The sequence below is a fragment of the Rhinolophus ferrumequinum genome, chromosome 15, assembly GCF_004115265.2.
Source record: "Rhinolophus ferrumequinum isolate MPI-CBG mRhiFer1 chromosome 15, mRhiFer1_v1.p, whole genome shotgun sequence".
In the NCBI taxonomy this organism is placed as follows: domain Eukaryota; kingdom Metazoa; phylum Chordata; class Mammalia; order Chiroptera; family Rhinolophidae; genus Rhinolophus; species Rhinolophus ferrumequinum.
In genome coordinates this window covers 17,747,955-17,761,982 of record NC_046298.1, presented here as the reverse complement: position 1 = coordinate 17,761,982, position 14,028 = coordinate 17,747,955, and the positions used below count along the sequence as shown (strand labels likewise).

The 14,028-nt window shown below is 44.8% G+C and overlaps 3 protein-coding genes across 12 annotated transcripts in view; 1 reads left to right on the top strand and 2 right to left on the bottom strand.

Moving 5' to 3' along the window:
* Window positions 1-5,314, bottom strand: part of PRMT7 (protein arginine methyltransferase 7) — a 41,555-nt gene extending 36,241 nt beyond the window's left edge. The window contains exons 1-3 of one of the 4 annotated variants that reach the window (XM_033128206.1): window positions 5,180-5,266; window positions 3,752-3,775; window positions 1,758-1,927 (exon numbers count right to left, since the gene is read on the bottom strand). In XM_033128206.1, coding sequence (XP_032984097.1) covers window positions 1,758-1,927; window positions 3,752-3,763 — 182 coding nt within the window. In that variant the 5' untranslated portion in view covers window positions 3,764-3,775; window positions 5,180-5,266. Of the gene's footprint in view, window positions 1-1,757; window positions 1,928-3,751; window positions 4,922-5,059 lie in introns of those variants that run through there. The other 3 variants (XM_033128207.1, XM_033128208.1, XM_033128204.1) reach the window with 3 other exon arrangements.
* On the top strand, window positions 5,302-11,199 carry SLC7A6OS (solute carrier family 7 member 6 opposite strand). The gene is made up of 5 exons (XM_033128209.1): window positions 5,302-5,552; window positions 5,674-5,952; window positions 7,978-8,181; window positions 9,134-9,254; window positions 9,687-11,199. The coding sequence occupies exons 1-5, from the start codon at window positions 5,358-5,360 to the stop codon at window positions 9,815-9,817; spliced, it is 930 nt and encodes a 309-aa protein (XP_032984100.1). The 5' UTR covers window positions 5,302-5,357; the 3' UTR covers window positions 9,818-11,199.
* A 2,049-nt stretch (window positions 11,200-13,248) lies between these two features.
* SLC7A6 (solute carrier family 7 member 6) overlaps window positions 13,249-14,028 on the bottom strand; it is a 29,410-nt gene continuing 28,630 nt past the window's right edge. For all 7 annotated transcript variants that reach the window (XM_033128200.1, XM_033128198.1, XM_033128203.1 and 4 more), the window contains one exon: window positions 13,249-13,805. In XM_033128200.1, the coding sequence (XP_032984091.1) occupies window positions 13,711-13,805 (95 nt within the window). In that variant the 3' untranslated portion in view covers window positions 13,249-13,710. The remainder of the gene's footprint in view (window positions 13,806-14,028) is intronic.

The following is a 14,028-nucleotide window of genomic DNA, read 5'->3' as shown; positions in this document are numbered from 1 at the left end:
CACAGCAATTTACAAATTTGAAAACCTCTGGCAGGATCAGGATGAGCCCACAGAACTCAGCCCAAAGATGCTTTCTGAGAGTTCCAAGCACTCTAAATAGACTTCCAGCTTTGGATTAACATCAGAATCACTGCAGAACTTATTTTAAATGCAGATTCCCAGGATACACACAGAGATTCTGATCCAGGTATCTGGCTGGAAGTCTAGAAACCTGCACTTTAACTGGTGCTCCAAGCAACTGTGACACAGACGATCCATCGTCCTCTATGCTTAGAGGAGCACTGCACTAAAAGAATAGGGGTCTTTTATGGCGCAGCAGTTTTTACAGCTGAACCCACCTATGAATGTTTAGTTGAAATTTGGTCTTTTATCTTCCTCCATTTTTTGAAGAGGCTTTTTCACTCTCCATGTTCCCTGCCTCACCAGCCACTCTCTCCCCATCACGCTCCCTGAACACCACCAGCTCACTCCAATTGTTAACAGCCAGCACTTCTCCGACCCTGCTGGACACTCCGAAAAGAATGTCCAGAATTTTTAGAAAGAAAGTAGTCTTTTTGAGCCCTTATTCTGTACCAGATGATTTTATTTCATTCAATCATCAAACAATCCTAAGATAAGGGTGTTACGATGAGATGTATATTATATTCAGGATTATTATAATGAGGCTCAGAGAAGTATGTTGGCCAATGTCACAGAGTGAAGAAGTGGCAGAGCCTGGACATATACTCACATTCCTCTTCCTGTATTTTGCTACCACCCTTTACAACCTGACCTCTGCCTACCTTTTCAGCACCCTCTCTCACCATAGTCCCACTTTCGTAGCATACTCCAGCACATCCAACTTCCAGCCACTCCTCAAATTAGCTCATCTGGAAGTTTACATGTAATCTGTGCTGCTCAGAAAGCAATTTCCCTTCATTCAGATTTGGAAAATCACTCAAATGTCACCCCACAGCTGGTACTTGCTACTTCCATGAACTTTTGTGCCCATTTCCATTGGCCCTTTGTATCACTGTACTGTAAATATTTTTTTCTTTTTAACTTTTATTTATTTTAAGTGTGTTTTTCCAGGACCCATCAGCTCCAAGTCAAGTAGTTGTTTCAGTCTAGTTGGGGAGGGCGCAGCTCACAATGGCCCATGTGGGGATCGAACTGGCGACACTGTTAAGAGCACCGCGCTCTAACCGAGCTAACAGGCCACCCTGTGCTGTAACTTTTTATGTGCCTGTCTTTTCCACAAAACTGCCTGCTCTTTAAGGATGAAAACTCTGTCTTCTTCATTTTGGTATTCACAGTCCTAGCATCGTGTTGGCATGTTGCATGCACGTAATGGGCGCTAAATAACAGTAACTCACACACTTTTAAACATCATAGAAAAAAAACCAAAGCAAACGCATTTTTCATTTTTTTCAAGAGAATTTAACCATATTGAGGAATGGTCACCATTTCAGTGACACAAGTAAATGATTAAGTTTCATACACTCTCCTACGACTGCTGAACCTTGGGTCCTCTTTGCTCCACTAGACAGATCCTCTGGTAAGGCTGCTCCTCGATGTCTGACTCTTCACACCGGCCTCACTCAGCCTCACTCCCACACAAACCCACCTAGCTGAGCACACCTGCTTGTGGCCAACACCTGCCCTGATCAGAAGCACTGCGTGATGGCCTATTCCATTCCGACTGGATTCCAAGGCATCAGCTTTGGGATGAGAGCTGCCCAGCCAGCTTCAGCCGCCCGTGAACAAACCCTTGTTACCTGGCAATCTCCTGGTGGTAATCATACTGCTCGTCCTCCTCCCGCCACTCCACAGAGCCTGTGACCGGATTGGCCCGTCCGCAGAAGACCTTCATGGTGCCAACCAGCTCCTTAGTTTTCGCAGAGAAAAGCAGACTTGCTAGCTCACTTCTTGTGGACAGGTCAGAAATCTATTCACATCATAATGCCCAAGAATGTAAAGGAAAAAAATGTTAAAAGGAAAAAAAAATTTAACAAAAATGTCAAAGCCACTGAAAATAGTTGGTTAATCAGTATTTTAATCTTTCCAGCAAGAGTTTTTGGTTTTATAGTCCTCATATAACATAAAAAATTACAATACGTAAGTTCATAAAGCTATCTGGAAACTTCAGCAGTCCTCAGTGATTCCAACAGGGTCAACTGAGCCTCACAGGTCCATCTGGGTGCAGCCTCAGGTAAGGGCAAGTGAGAAAGGAAATAAAGCAGAGGAAAGGGCTCGTAGGAAAGGAAAACAAAGAGAGATTGAGATGGTGGTAAACCAATACTGCCTCAGGATACTAAACACTTAGTTTAAGGAAAAATACAAAGATAGAGCAATTCAAATTAGGAAAACCTCTATCTACACAAGTAAGTCATACCTATACCAAAGATGGATAATCTCAGAAATATGTGGAGCTGCAAAAAGCAAATCACAGAAGACACGTAAGATTACATTTATATAAAATTTACAATTATGCAAAGCAGAACATACATAGGCTTCAGGGATCATACTAAAAAGCATAGCAGGGAATAAGGCCAGTGGTTACCCTAAAAGGGAAGGGAAAAGGATGGGATTGAGAAGGGCCACACAGGGACTTCAAAAGTGATACTGTTCTTTTTCTAAAACTGGGTGGTGGGAATACAGGTGTTCATGATATTGTCATTCTTTATGCCTCAGTATTCTTTATGCTTACTTCTTATTTACTTGATATTTGATTTTAAAAGTAAGTTTTTTAAACCTTTCTTCATCTAAAAAAATTTGCTTCAAATAAATATCACCAAATAGATAAAATGTCTTGTATGGGCTTTGCTCCCAAAGAAATCTATTTCTGAGAGACAGAGGAACACCACAGCTCAAAGTTTGAAGGCAAGTCTCAGCAGGTATGGGCTGTCCCAACGCCCTCCCTCTTACCATTGAGAAAAGAACAAGTGTCTCAACTCTTCTTCATTTCTTGTTAAATACTGATCCATCTTCAGGAAACCTGCGTATTTTTTGTGGAGATCCCCTAAACATTCCTGAGGCATTTTATTGACCAGAGTTATTGACTTTCTTTTGAAATTATCTAGACTAAGTAAACACTGAATTCTTATATAAGAAAAGATTCAGGCATCCCTGGCCTTGTTCAAAGCAGTCAATTTGTCTTTTGGTAAAACACTACTTCTAAAATCCCAGCATATCTATTCTCCAATCGAGTGGCTATCAAACTTTCTGACAACCTCAGTAAGAAATATACTTTACACAGAGACGCAACACACACACATACACGTTAATAATTTCAAGTTTTACCAAACAATACTTATTTAGCATTCCTATGGGCAAGGCCCTCTAATATATTTTATTCTATTTCAATTTTATTTTTTAATTGCTGATCATGACCCACTAAATTGATGTTATAACTCACCACTGTTACAACTCACCACTACTTTGAAAAGCATTGCTAGAATCAGCTCTGTACATCTCATATGCTAATATTTCTTCTAAAAAACAGAGTATCTAGAACTACCAGAATCTGTAATGTGCTTTAGAAAACTGTGTCTCACAAATGCTGTAATAGAAATGACCACATCTTGCTGAATATTCAGAGAAGGCCTACAAAATGGGTAGGATTTCAGTGGGCATGGGGAGAAGGCACTTCATCAGATTAGAAAGGTTTAGACAGTCATGCACAGTGAATAAATCAGTTTAGCTGGAGGGAGACTGAAGAAGTCAAACATGTTGGTAGGGTTCATATCGTGGAGGGTCCAGAAACTCTTACCTTGTGGTCCATGTGGAATCAATTCTGAAGTCATTTAAAGGTTAAGAATGTAATAAAGAACTTTCATCTGTGGAATTTCTTTTGTCTGTGACGTTGCTGAGGCTTTAGGATCAGTGACTTTTCAGAACTGTAGAGAAGTCATTGGTTTCCTACAAATCTAAATGAATGCTTGAGGATGGGAACCATGTCCTGTAACCTCTCTTGATGAGCACTATAGGCTCTATGGATAAATCCCTTCATCTACTATTATAACTTGTCCTTTCCCAGAAGGAGCCCACACTCCAGAATCAGGAGATATTCTGACCTTTTCCTCATGGTCCAAAAGCTGTGAAATTGGTCTCCAGAATGGAAACCACCATGCCAAACTCCAACTGCATTAGTAGTCAGATTACAAGGAAGACGTTTCATTCAAAATTTACTAAGTACCTTCTATATGCCAGGTACTGTGTTACCGGCTGGAGGACAACCATAAACAAGACAGAGGAGGTCCTAGGCCTCCCAGATATTAGTGTCTAATGAGGGCGAGAGTCCAAATATAAACAACTACAGATTATAGTGCATGAAAGGAAATACATAAGATGACTATGAAAGAGAAAAACAAGGTTAATGAAAGACTCTGAGGAAGGCGACATTTAAATTGAGACCCACAAGGTAAGTCAGGTTAAAAGTTAGGGGAAGAGTAATACTTGTATTTCAGGAATCCTTACGCCAACTATTCCAAGAAAAAGTGGAAACAACTAGCTGCAAAAACAAAATAAACTTTGACAAAAGCCTGAGTGACTGAAGCAGTTTGAGCAAAAGAAATGACAGGAGAATAAGGGTCGGCTACTGCAAATGACACTGGGCTATGATGGCTTTGGAACGGAGTTTGGATTTTGTTCTAAATGCACTGGGAGGCACCGAAGGGTTTTAAACAGAATCTCCATGTCAGGTGTACGCTTCGACAGGGCCGCTCTAGCTAGTGTGGGGTGAATAAACTGATTTCCAACTACGCTTTCAGACCACAGTGGCTGGGAAAGGCGAGCCCATCAGCAGCTCCCTCAATCAGAGAACGGTGGCTAAGTTAGGGGTGCGATATTTGGAGCTCCTAATGTCTGGGTGTAGGTCTCTGTAGCTGAGGGGAGGCTCCAGGTACCCCCTATGACCCACTTAACCGCGGAGGTGTTCCACCACCGGCCCAGCTATCCCCTGACATGACGGCAGAGCCGGGGCCCGCCTGGAACCCCAGTTCTCCCCCCGGCCCAGGCGCTCCGAGCCGCCCCAAGTGTACTCCAAAAAGGTCGTCGAGAGTCCCGAAGAGATGCGTACCCTGGCGCCCGAGTACACCCACGCCAGGCCACGCTGCTGGAGCCCTGGGGATGACAGGAAGCTGGCCGCCCGAGGGACTCCAACCGCGACCCCACCTTTCCAACTCGCCCTGAGCCTCACCCGCCGCGGGAACCGCTCTGTTCACTTCTGCCGCCACCGCCACATTGCCGCGGCTGGCGTGAAGGGGCCGGACCTCCCTGCGCCGGCTGAGCGTGCCGGGGGCGGGGCCCGGAAGCGGAACTTAAAGGCTCTCCCATGGCACCCCACGCGTCCCCCACAGTGCTCCGCGACATCTGCTATGGAGGCCGGTAGGGCAGCTGTTCTCCGCGTGAAGCGGAAGCGCAGCGCAGAGCCTGCCGAAGCTCTTGTCCTCGCTTGTAAACGCTTCCGAAACGACACAGTCGAATCGGTGGCCCAAAAGACGCCCCCCGAGGGACCGGAGAGAGCAGCAGAGAATAATGTCTTCCAGTTGGTGGCCACCGTGCGCTCCCAGGTATTGGGCGGGAATGGAGCCTGTCTGGAGGGGATCTTAGGGCGCAGCCGGCATGAAACTCTATCCCTGACCCCTCACGAACCCTTGCTTACGCCGGCATCCTTTCCCTACTGCCCTCCAGGAGGAGCCAGTCCAGCCGCTCGTGCGGGCCGCCTTGTGCCCGTCCCGGGGCAGCCAGCAGCGTATCCGACGCGATCTCCGCGCGTCGGCTCGGGAGATCCGGCAGGAGGGCCGCTACAGGGTTGTCTCTAGCCGCCGATCCTCGGGGATTCCTTCGGGTGCCCTAGAGTCCGAGGTCGCGCAGGGAAACCCAGAAGCCGCCGACGACGCAGGCTTCCAGCTGTTCGACCTGGTTCACGAAGAAGGAGACCCAGAGGCCGCTGCCGCTGGCTCCTGCAAAGTGAGTACAAGGCCGAAGTAGAGCTGGGCTTCTCCGGACAGATTAGGAGTGTGGCCCCTAAGTCAGTACACAGTTAAGAAGATGCACACGGCATCCCCTTTAATTGATGGATGATCCAGCCTGCTCGATAGCCTCATTTTTACAGATTAGGTTAGCCATTCAACAGGTAGTTACTGAGCTCCCACTGTGTGCCAGGCATTGTTCTTAAATTTTGTGGATATAACAGTGAGGACCTAACATTCAGGTAGAGGAGATAAACAGTAAACAAGTAAACTCAGTGTCAGGTGGTGATATGGACTGTAAGGGGGGAAAAACAAAGCAGGAAAAGAGTGGTTCCATTTCATAGGTCTCACTGAAACAATAAGTGAAGACCTGAAGGAGGTGAATGGCAGGGCATTGTGGATATCTTGGGTAGAGGCATTCCAATAGGAGGCCCTGCGCTGTTTGTCTGGTGTTTTTCAAGGTCACTGCGCCTGGAACCCAGTGAGCTGGGTGACAATAGTAACGGAATTTGGGGGAAGGATGTCTGCTATAGACCCTGTAGGTACTTCTATGGACACACTGCCTTTTCATCCTGAGATGGGGAATTACTGGAGGATTTTGAGCGAGATAAAGATAGAGCAGATGGGAAAACTCCTTGAAAGGAGTTTAAAGGTGTAATCCTGGGTAGCATATCAAGTTTGAGGCAGATTTAGGTCTAGAATGCACACTTAATCCAGTGTTCTTCCCTCTACACTACATTTAATAAGTTTGTTTTGTACCTCAGTTCCAAAACACAAAGTCTGTATGCAGTAAGATCATAGAAATAGAAAATTCTGAGCCTAAGGCATGCCCCCTCTTGAGAAACATTAAAAATTTTTTCACTCCTTATAATGGTTTTTTAAATTAAAAAAATGAAGTTTTAATTCAAAATACATCAGGCAAAACATATTTAATCATAGTGCCAGTACACCTGGATAGCAATTTGAGTATGTCTATAGCCACATCGTTTACCAAAACTAATTCGAGACTGATTCATGAGTTACCAATCAAATAATTTTTTAAAAAATAAACCAGTGTTCAGTGGAATTGAATCAATTAAACAGCTCAATTTTTTAAGAAAAACTAGTAAATAAACTAAGGATGTGAACACAGATTTTCCCAACAACGCAATGCATATTATAAACATCAAAAATTTTTACAGAATAATTATTTTAAAAACATGACCTTAAGCTGAAAGCAAACTTGAGGTTTTATGCCTATTAAGACTAACAGGGGAAAGGGTGTTGATAACACTGATGGCGAGGCTGTGATTAAAATGGTATGTAACTGGAATCGAAAGAGTAGAATAAATGAACAAACTAATCAGAAACAGTCTCAGAAATATACAGAAAAACTGGAGCATTGCCAGATGGGAGGGGGTGGGGATGAGGGAGAAGGTGAGGGGATTAGAAAGCACAAATTGGTAACTACAGGATTGCCACAGGGATACGAAAGACAGTTTGGGGAATGTAATAATGTTGTAAAGATTTTGTAGGGTGTTCAGATGGGCACTTGTCTTATTAGGGAGACCACTACAGGGATGGTGTAGATGCCTGACCACTGCGCTGTACACCTGAGACTGAAGCTGAATAATAATGATCTCCCTATAGGAGGTCTCACAAAATGCAGATCCCCATGGGGAGAACATCATACCAGAGGAGTTCAGGAGGACCTAGGAGAAGACTTACCAGCTCTGCTGGCCCTCCCCTCTCCTCAGGCCAGTCTTCACACATGCTCTTGCATCAGCCAAGCACAAAAGAGTAGGAGGCTATCTTTTTCTATCTCAAAGGAAGAACTATACATTCCTTTTTTAATAGAGATACTTTTTTTTTTTTTTTTTTTAAATCTCATAGCTAACTGAGCCTAGTAGGACATGGGGATAAGAAGATTGAATCAAACATAGAGAAGTGTAGGGAGGTTTCCTTCCCCCAAATCTAAGGTTCCTTTTCTTGGAACATCCAAGTTTTATCTCATGCATGTTATCATCTGCTCTTTTCTTTATAGGCATCTGACCCAGATGTGATCCTCTGCAATTCTGTGGAGTTGATCCGTGAGCGGTTGACTATATCTGAGGATGGAGCAAGAGTCGAGCACTGGGAGGAACAGAAGGACGACTACGTGTATGACATTTACTACTTGGAGATGGCCACTCCAGGATGGATTGAGAACATCCTCTCTGTGCAACCCTACAGCCAGGAGTGGGAACTGGTAAAGGGACCCACGAGGCTGAGGGGCAGAAGGGAGCCTAAGTGATTCTCTAGTCAGGCTACTTTGCCTTCCTGGGGTTCCAATCCTGATATCAACATTGTTCTTAGTTCGTTTTGTCCTTCTTAAAAGGAAAAATTTATTCTAAATGGCTTCTAGGAACCTGGGTTTAGTGCAGGGAATTCTGGGAAAGAGGGTCTAGATTGATAATTTTTGCTCTTAATGAATCCTTTACAAGGTTTGCAACATCTTCTTTCTTGTTTATACCTACCCACTCTCAGGGGAGAAAACATTGATGGGGCTTATAATAAAATAAAGACATAAAACCTGAAATTAACATGAATGAGAACAAAACCTTTTTTAAATTGTATAAGAGAGAAAACCTTGAATTAAGAAAGCTAACTTCCTAACATCATTATTCTTAAAACAAAATCTAAAATGATTCATGAGAAGGTGGGACCTGTCACACTCTTACGAGAGAAGCATCTTAGTCCACACCTGCATGACAGTAAGCTCAGGCACCCGCCTTGGACCATTGCATAGCCCCTCCTCCTGCCTTACCCGTACCCTCGCAATTGGATTTTGGTTCTGATCTTTGGCATCACCCATAATCTGTATAATCCCTCTCGTACCTGGCTGCCCTTCGAGAGTTTGAAGGTCACTGCCATCATAGCCGTCTCTCCTTCCCACTCTGGTGTAGGCCCTTCTGTTGGAGTTGTCTGTCCCATCAGGGATGTGGTGCCCAGAGCTGGACTTGTGAATGGAGTCGGGCCAGTATCTCCCTCTAGTGTCCTAAGTGCAGCCTCTTATGCAGCAGAGTCTAACCACCAGGCTGCCTCCTTTTCACCTGGCACCTTAAATGACATCTCCAAGGTGGTCGGTCTGCTGATAGCTTCTCCCAGACCATAACCTTGGACGTTTTGACTTATACTTGTGTTTGTGTTGAGATGTGCAGGTGAATGATGACCAGCCACCAGAGGACATTTATGAAGACGAAGATGACGAGAACAGTGAGAATAACTGGCGCAATGAGTACCCAGAGGAGGAGAGCAGTGATGGAGATGAAGATTCCAGAGGTAGGTGGATTGATGGGGCTTATAATAAAATAAAGCCTTGGATGGGGAAGTACTGGTAGAATGGGGAAGTACTGGTAGGATCTAAGACTGAGGCACAGTTGACAAGTCCATCTTAACTGTCTCTCTTCCTCTGCCATTGAGCTTCATCAGCTCAACCACAAGCTGTTGGAGCTGTAAGAGACCCATGGATCAGTTTTTCCAGGGGAGCTACGAGAGGTGTAATGTCAGTCAGGTGTGGGTTCAAAATATCTAGCTCAGTGTCCCTTTCCCGGCTTCAGTCTAAGAGTATTGGAGAGGTTCCAAGTGCCAAAACAAAAAGAATTTTTTGGTGTTTGTTAATGGAGGAACAATTAAACTATGGAATATTCTATTGGGGAAGTGTCTATAATATGTTACGTAATATGATAATATATTCCTATTATCTCATTCTAGGCTCTGATGAATACAACAGCCTCAGTGACGAGGAAAGAGGCAGCAGCAGACCACAGGTGTGGAGCAAATACCCTCTTGATGTGCAGAAGGAGTTTGGCTATGACAGCCCCCATGACCTGGATTCAGACTGATGACCCTGTGATACCCATGAGATTCTCTAACAGGCCCTTGAGGGTTCTGACTGCAGTGTCAGCTGTCCTGGTAATGGGTTTCCTACCTTAACACATGGAAGGAAAGGCATGTCCAACAGCACCACCCTGCCAGTGAAAACTTGTTCTGAAGGAGTGTGTCTTTTCCACTAATAGTAGGGCCCCTTTGCCTCAATCAAAAGTGACCCTACAGTCTGAGGGGGAAAAATGCCGTAAAAATGAAGCTTCCTGGCCCAGGCATTTTCCTGTTCTCCTACACTGAAGCCAGTAAGTGGAGAGTCTCCTATTTTGTCACCACTAAGATTCAGCTTTCCCATACTATCATGCCACCTGCCTCCAGTAAAAGCCTGTTTCTTTTGATAGAGGGAATCTAGAAGGGCTACAGTGGGTCCCTTGTAGCAGCACAAACTGGACAGTAATGGCCATTAGGGTAGGGAGTGGAATCTGCCTGAGCTGCGAGGGGTTTGAATTAACAGTCTCTACTTCCCTGCTTCCTGACTCCGATGATGGTTTATCAGGATTGCTGTCTTCCTTTGGCATTGTGCCAAGGAACAGGGTCTATGTGGCTGTGATATTCTGCGGTTAGTAAAAACTAACTTTAAATATGGGAGCAAGTAATTCCTTTAAAATTTTTAAAATCTGAATATATTACATGTTTTCCCACTGTGCTCCCTCTTTCTCTTTCCCACTTCCCACCAAAAATGGGAAGTTAGCAAGACAGAAGTTTCAGAATTGACCTTAAACACTAAGGACTTAGGCAAGTGAGGAATGTTTATTCACAGCACTCACCAAAAAACTACTATCAATAAAAACTATTACAAACAGAACTGATTTTGTTACCAGAATTTGTATCTTGTAAGCAAACTCGCTGTCCCTACCCCTTTCCAAACCACAGATGCCTTGTCTGACTGAGTTGGCAATTTATGCTTTTTGTGTAACATTGTGCAGTAGAACTTTCTGCAAAGATGAATATGTTCTATATCTGTGCTATGCAAGAGTAGCCCCTAGCCACATGTAGCTGAGGACTTGAAATGTGATTAGTGCAACTGAGGAATTGAATTTTTAATTTAGTTTTAATTTAACTAGCTACATGTGGCTAGTAGCTACTGTAACAGAGCAGGTCTATGAAAATAATACACAGAACCTTCTATTCAAGATGTGCTCTCTTGCCCTGTGGCACAGACTCACTGTCATGTGGGAAGGTGAATTACACAGGGACATGTCTTCTTCCCACTTCTTTTAAGATTTCATACGTATCTCTACTTTTCCATCCTGCCTTCACTCTTTCTTTCACTGTATGTTCATTCTGTAAGTCTTTACCTACATTAATTCCTGTCTACATGGAATAAACCTGCCAGAATGATTCTGTGTGTACATTTACTCAGGCTCTCTTGTGGCTATAAAACCAACACTGCTGGTTTCCCATCCTAACTGTCCACAAGAGTATAGTTCAGCATTGCAAGTCACAGGCAGCACTCAAGTGTCCAATACCAGTCATCTTAGTCTCTTGTGGGCATAGAAACGAAGGGTTAAAAACCACTTGGTACCGTTGTAATGCACTCACTGTTGTTTATGTACGCATTAAGGTTTGCCGACATTAAAGAGCTGACAACTTCATGAACTGTACCCACTACAAAAGGGCTTAGCACACTAGGAGTAGGATTGAAGGAGACAACAAAAACCTCAGAAATGAATTCCACAACAAAGCTTGAATGCTGTAACGAGTCTCTGGCTTCCCTCCCACAGAAGGGTTCCTGGGAATAGTCTGCATCCAGCAGAGGGGAAAAATGCAGTCACCATCGAGTCATGAGAGGAGGGTGACATGGCTCACTAAGCAAGTATTAGGGTACCTGGGGTGTGAGGCCCTTGTTTCCCCCAGGAGCCACTGGGAAACAGCAAGTTCCTGGGATTAGCGGGTCATTTACCTGAGTGAAGAAAGCTAAAGCCTCGCTCAGGGGTCCTCAAGACAAGTGCACTCTGCCTAAGGGATTAGCTCTAGAGGATCCCCGAGACAGGTGCCAGCTTGGCTCAGACAGGAGTCACGTTTACATAGTCTAGGCAAGTCAACCTTTGCACAAGACTCCTTTGCCAGGTAGGAATTGGCTGTGGAAATCTTTAGCCCATGAGAGTAGGAATGTCCCCCCATGTTCTCGCAGATGCATGCCCTGAATCCAAAGCAAATGAGCATGTTCCCCTGAATTATCTTTATTGAGCAAGTATGACCAAGGTTACTCCCTTGTCTGAGACCGGGCCAGTTTGGTGGAGAGAAAAAGTCATAAAGGCAGATTGTGTTTACCATTGATTAATGCTGAAACCGAAGGACAAGAAGCCCCACGGAGCGTACCAAGCCAGCAGGTTCTTCTGGGCCCAGAATGACAGGGTCTCAGGGCATCATAGGACAGTTGTATAATCCAGTGCAGCCATGCTACCCATGCAGGAACACCCACTAGGCCAAACCTACTGCTCTGGACTGACCTGGTGCTAAATAGCAGCCTGAGCACCAGGATTAGTTGCTTCCAATTATACAGTCTGCTGACGAGCCACATTGAAGTTGAAACAGCTTTTTCCCAGAGTCTTCCCTGATCTCCACAGGGAGAAAAGAGAGGTCCCCACAAGTACCAAGCTCTTCCTGAGACTGCAGCCCCACCAGACCTCGGACAAGGAGGCAGGTGGGAGAGGTGCACTATCCTGATAATCCCCACCAAGGCAGCTCAGTGTAAACAAAGCCTGGTGTTGGGGAGCAAGGAGGAGGATGCAGCCTGGTGTGAGGTCAGAAAAAGAAAAGGACCACTTCTAGCACCAAGGAGGGCTTGTGTGGGGCTGCGTAACACTCCCTCACACCAGCCCTTACAGAGAGGAGAAAGCTTATTTGGTGGCTTGGGTCCATGAGTCACTGCCAGCGGAAAGAATTCAAGTGATCCACCCAAACTTGAGAAGTTTCTGTCCTCTTAAAGTTCATACCAGAAACCAGAGATTTACTTTCTATCAACCAGAACAAAGACCTAAGGTCTCAAGTAAAATAAAGGATTATCCTTCAAAACAGCAGTATTGACAGACTTCTGACTCATAAATTTGTTCATCTGTCCTAAAGTGTAACACGTACACGAATAAAAAACTCTTTCAAGTTCATCTTTGTATGTAAGACTTAACAGAAGATTGTGGTAAAACTAAGCAAAAAATCTGGTTGGAGTCTGACCCACAGCCACACAGAGACACCTCTAAGGGCAAAGTGACTTGGCTTTGGGTACTTTGAATTTTTTAAACAGCCAATTGCATCCTGTAGATGAATGAATATCAATGCTTTGTAGAATTGGTGTTCTGGATTAAATAATATCAATAAGTAATGGACTGTAACCCTCTCCTCAGGGAAGGATTTTGAACCAGAGGAAGAAATGACAGCATTTCAGGCCTCTAAAGCCAGGACCTGGTCAGAGGAAAACTTCCCCTAAAGAGCTCCTTTATAGAGACTCCTGGTTCAAACCACAAATACCAAAACCTCAAATACCTCAAATACCAAAAATGTAGAAACCACCAGCCACAGCTATTAACCTATCTAACACTCCCTCTTCCCCCAGTGCAACTCACCAAGAAAGTGTAAGGACTGTACCCATCCACCAGGAACAAAACTCAATAACCATTCCCCTGTTCCCCAAGCCCCACCTTTGGGCTAGCCTGGGACCCTGAGTCTCCTCCCACAGCTTACCAATGAGAGTGACCACCGAGCAGGCCATCAGCCCTGAACCCCCTTACACAATGTGGGCCAACAGGCTCCTTTAGAACAGGGCTGGGCCCATACAGTCTTGTCATCCGGACTTTGGTGGCTGTGGCCACAGGGAGCCAGACTTCCAGGCCTCAGGAGACTTCACCTCTGGCCTCTAGTCAGTTTTCCTCTCAACAAGTCTCTCTTCAGCTACATCTAGCTCAGTCAGGACACAAAAGCAAATCTGCTGGGTGACTTTGGTGATAGCAGCTAAACGAAAATAGAGAAGAGAATTTAGCAAACTGACATTCAGCTACAGCCCCAACCTGAACACAAGGCTGATTAAAGCATATTTGTGGCTCCCTCCCTCGGGTACCCTGTGCCAGGCTTTGCCCTTCAGCCCCAACAAACCTCCATGTCCCCAGTCCCATGTGCAACCAGAGAGTCTGAGGCATGACTCCTTCCTATGTGGATTGCACTTTCAAGAGATAGT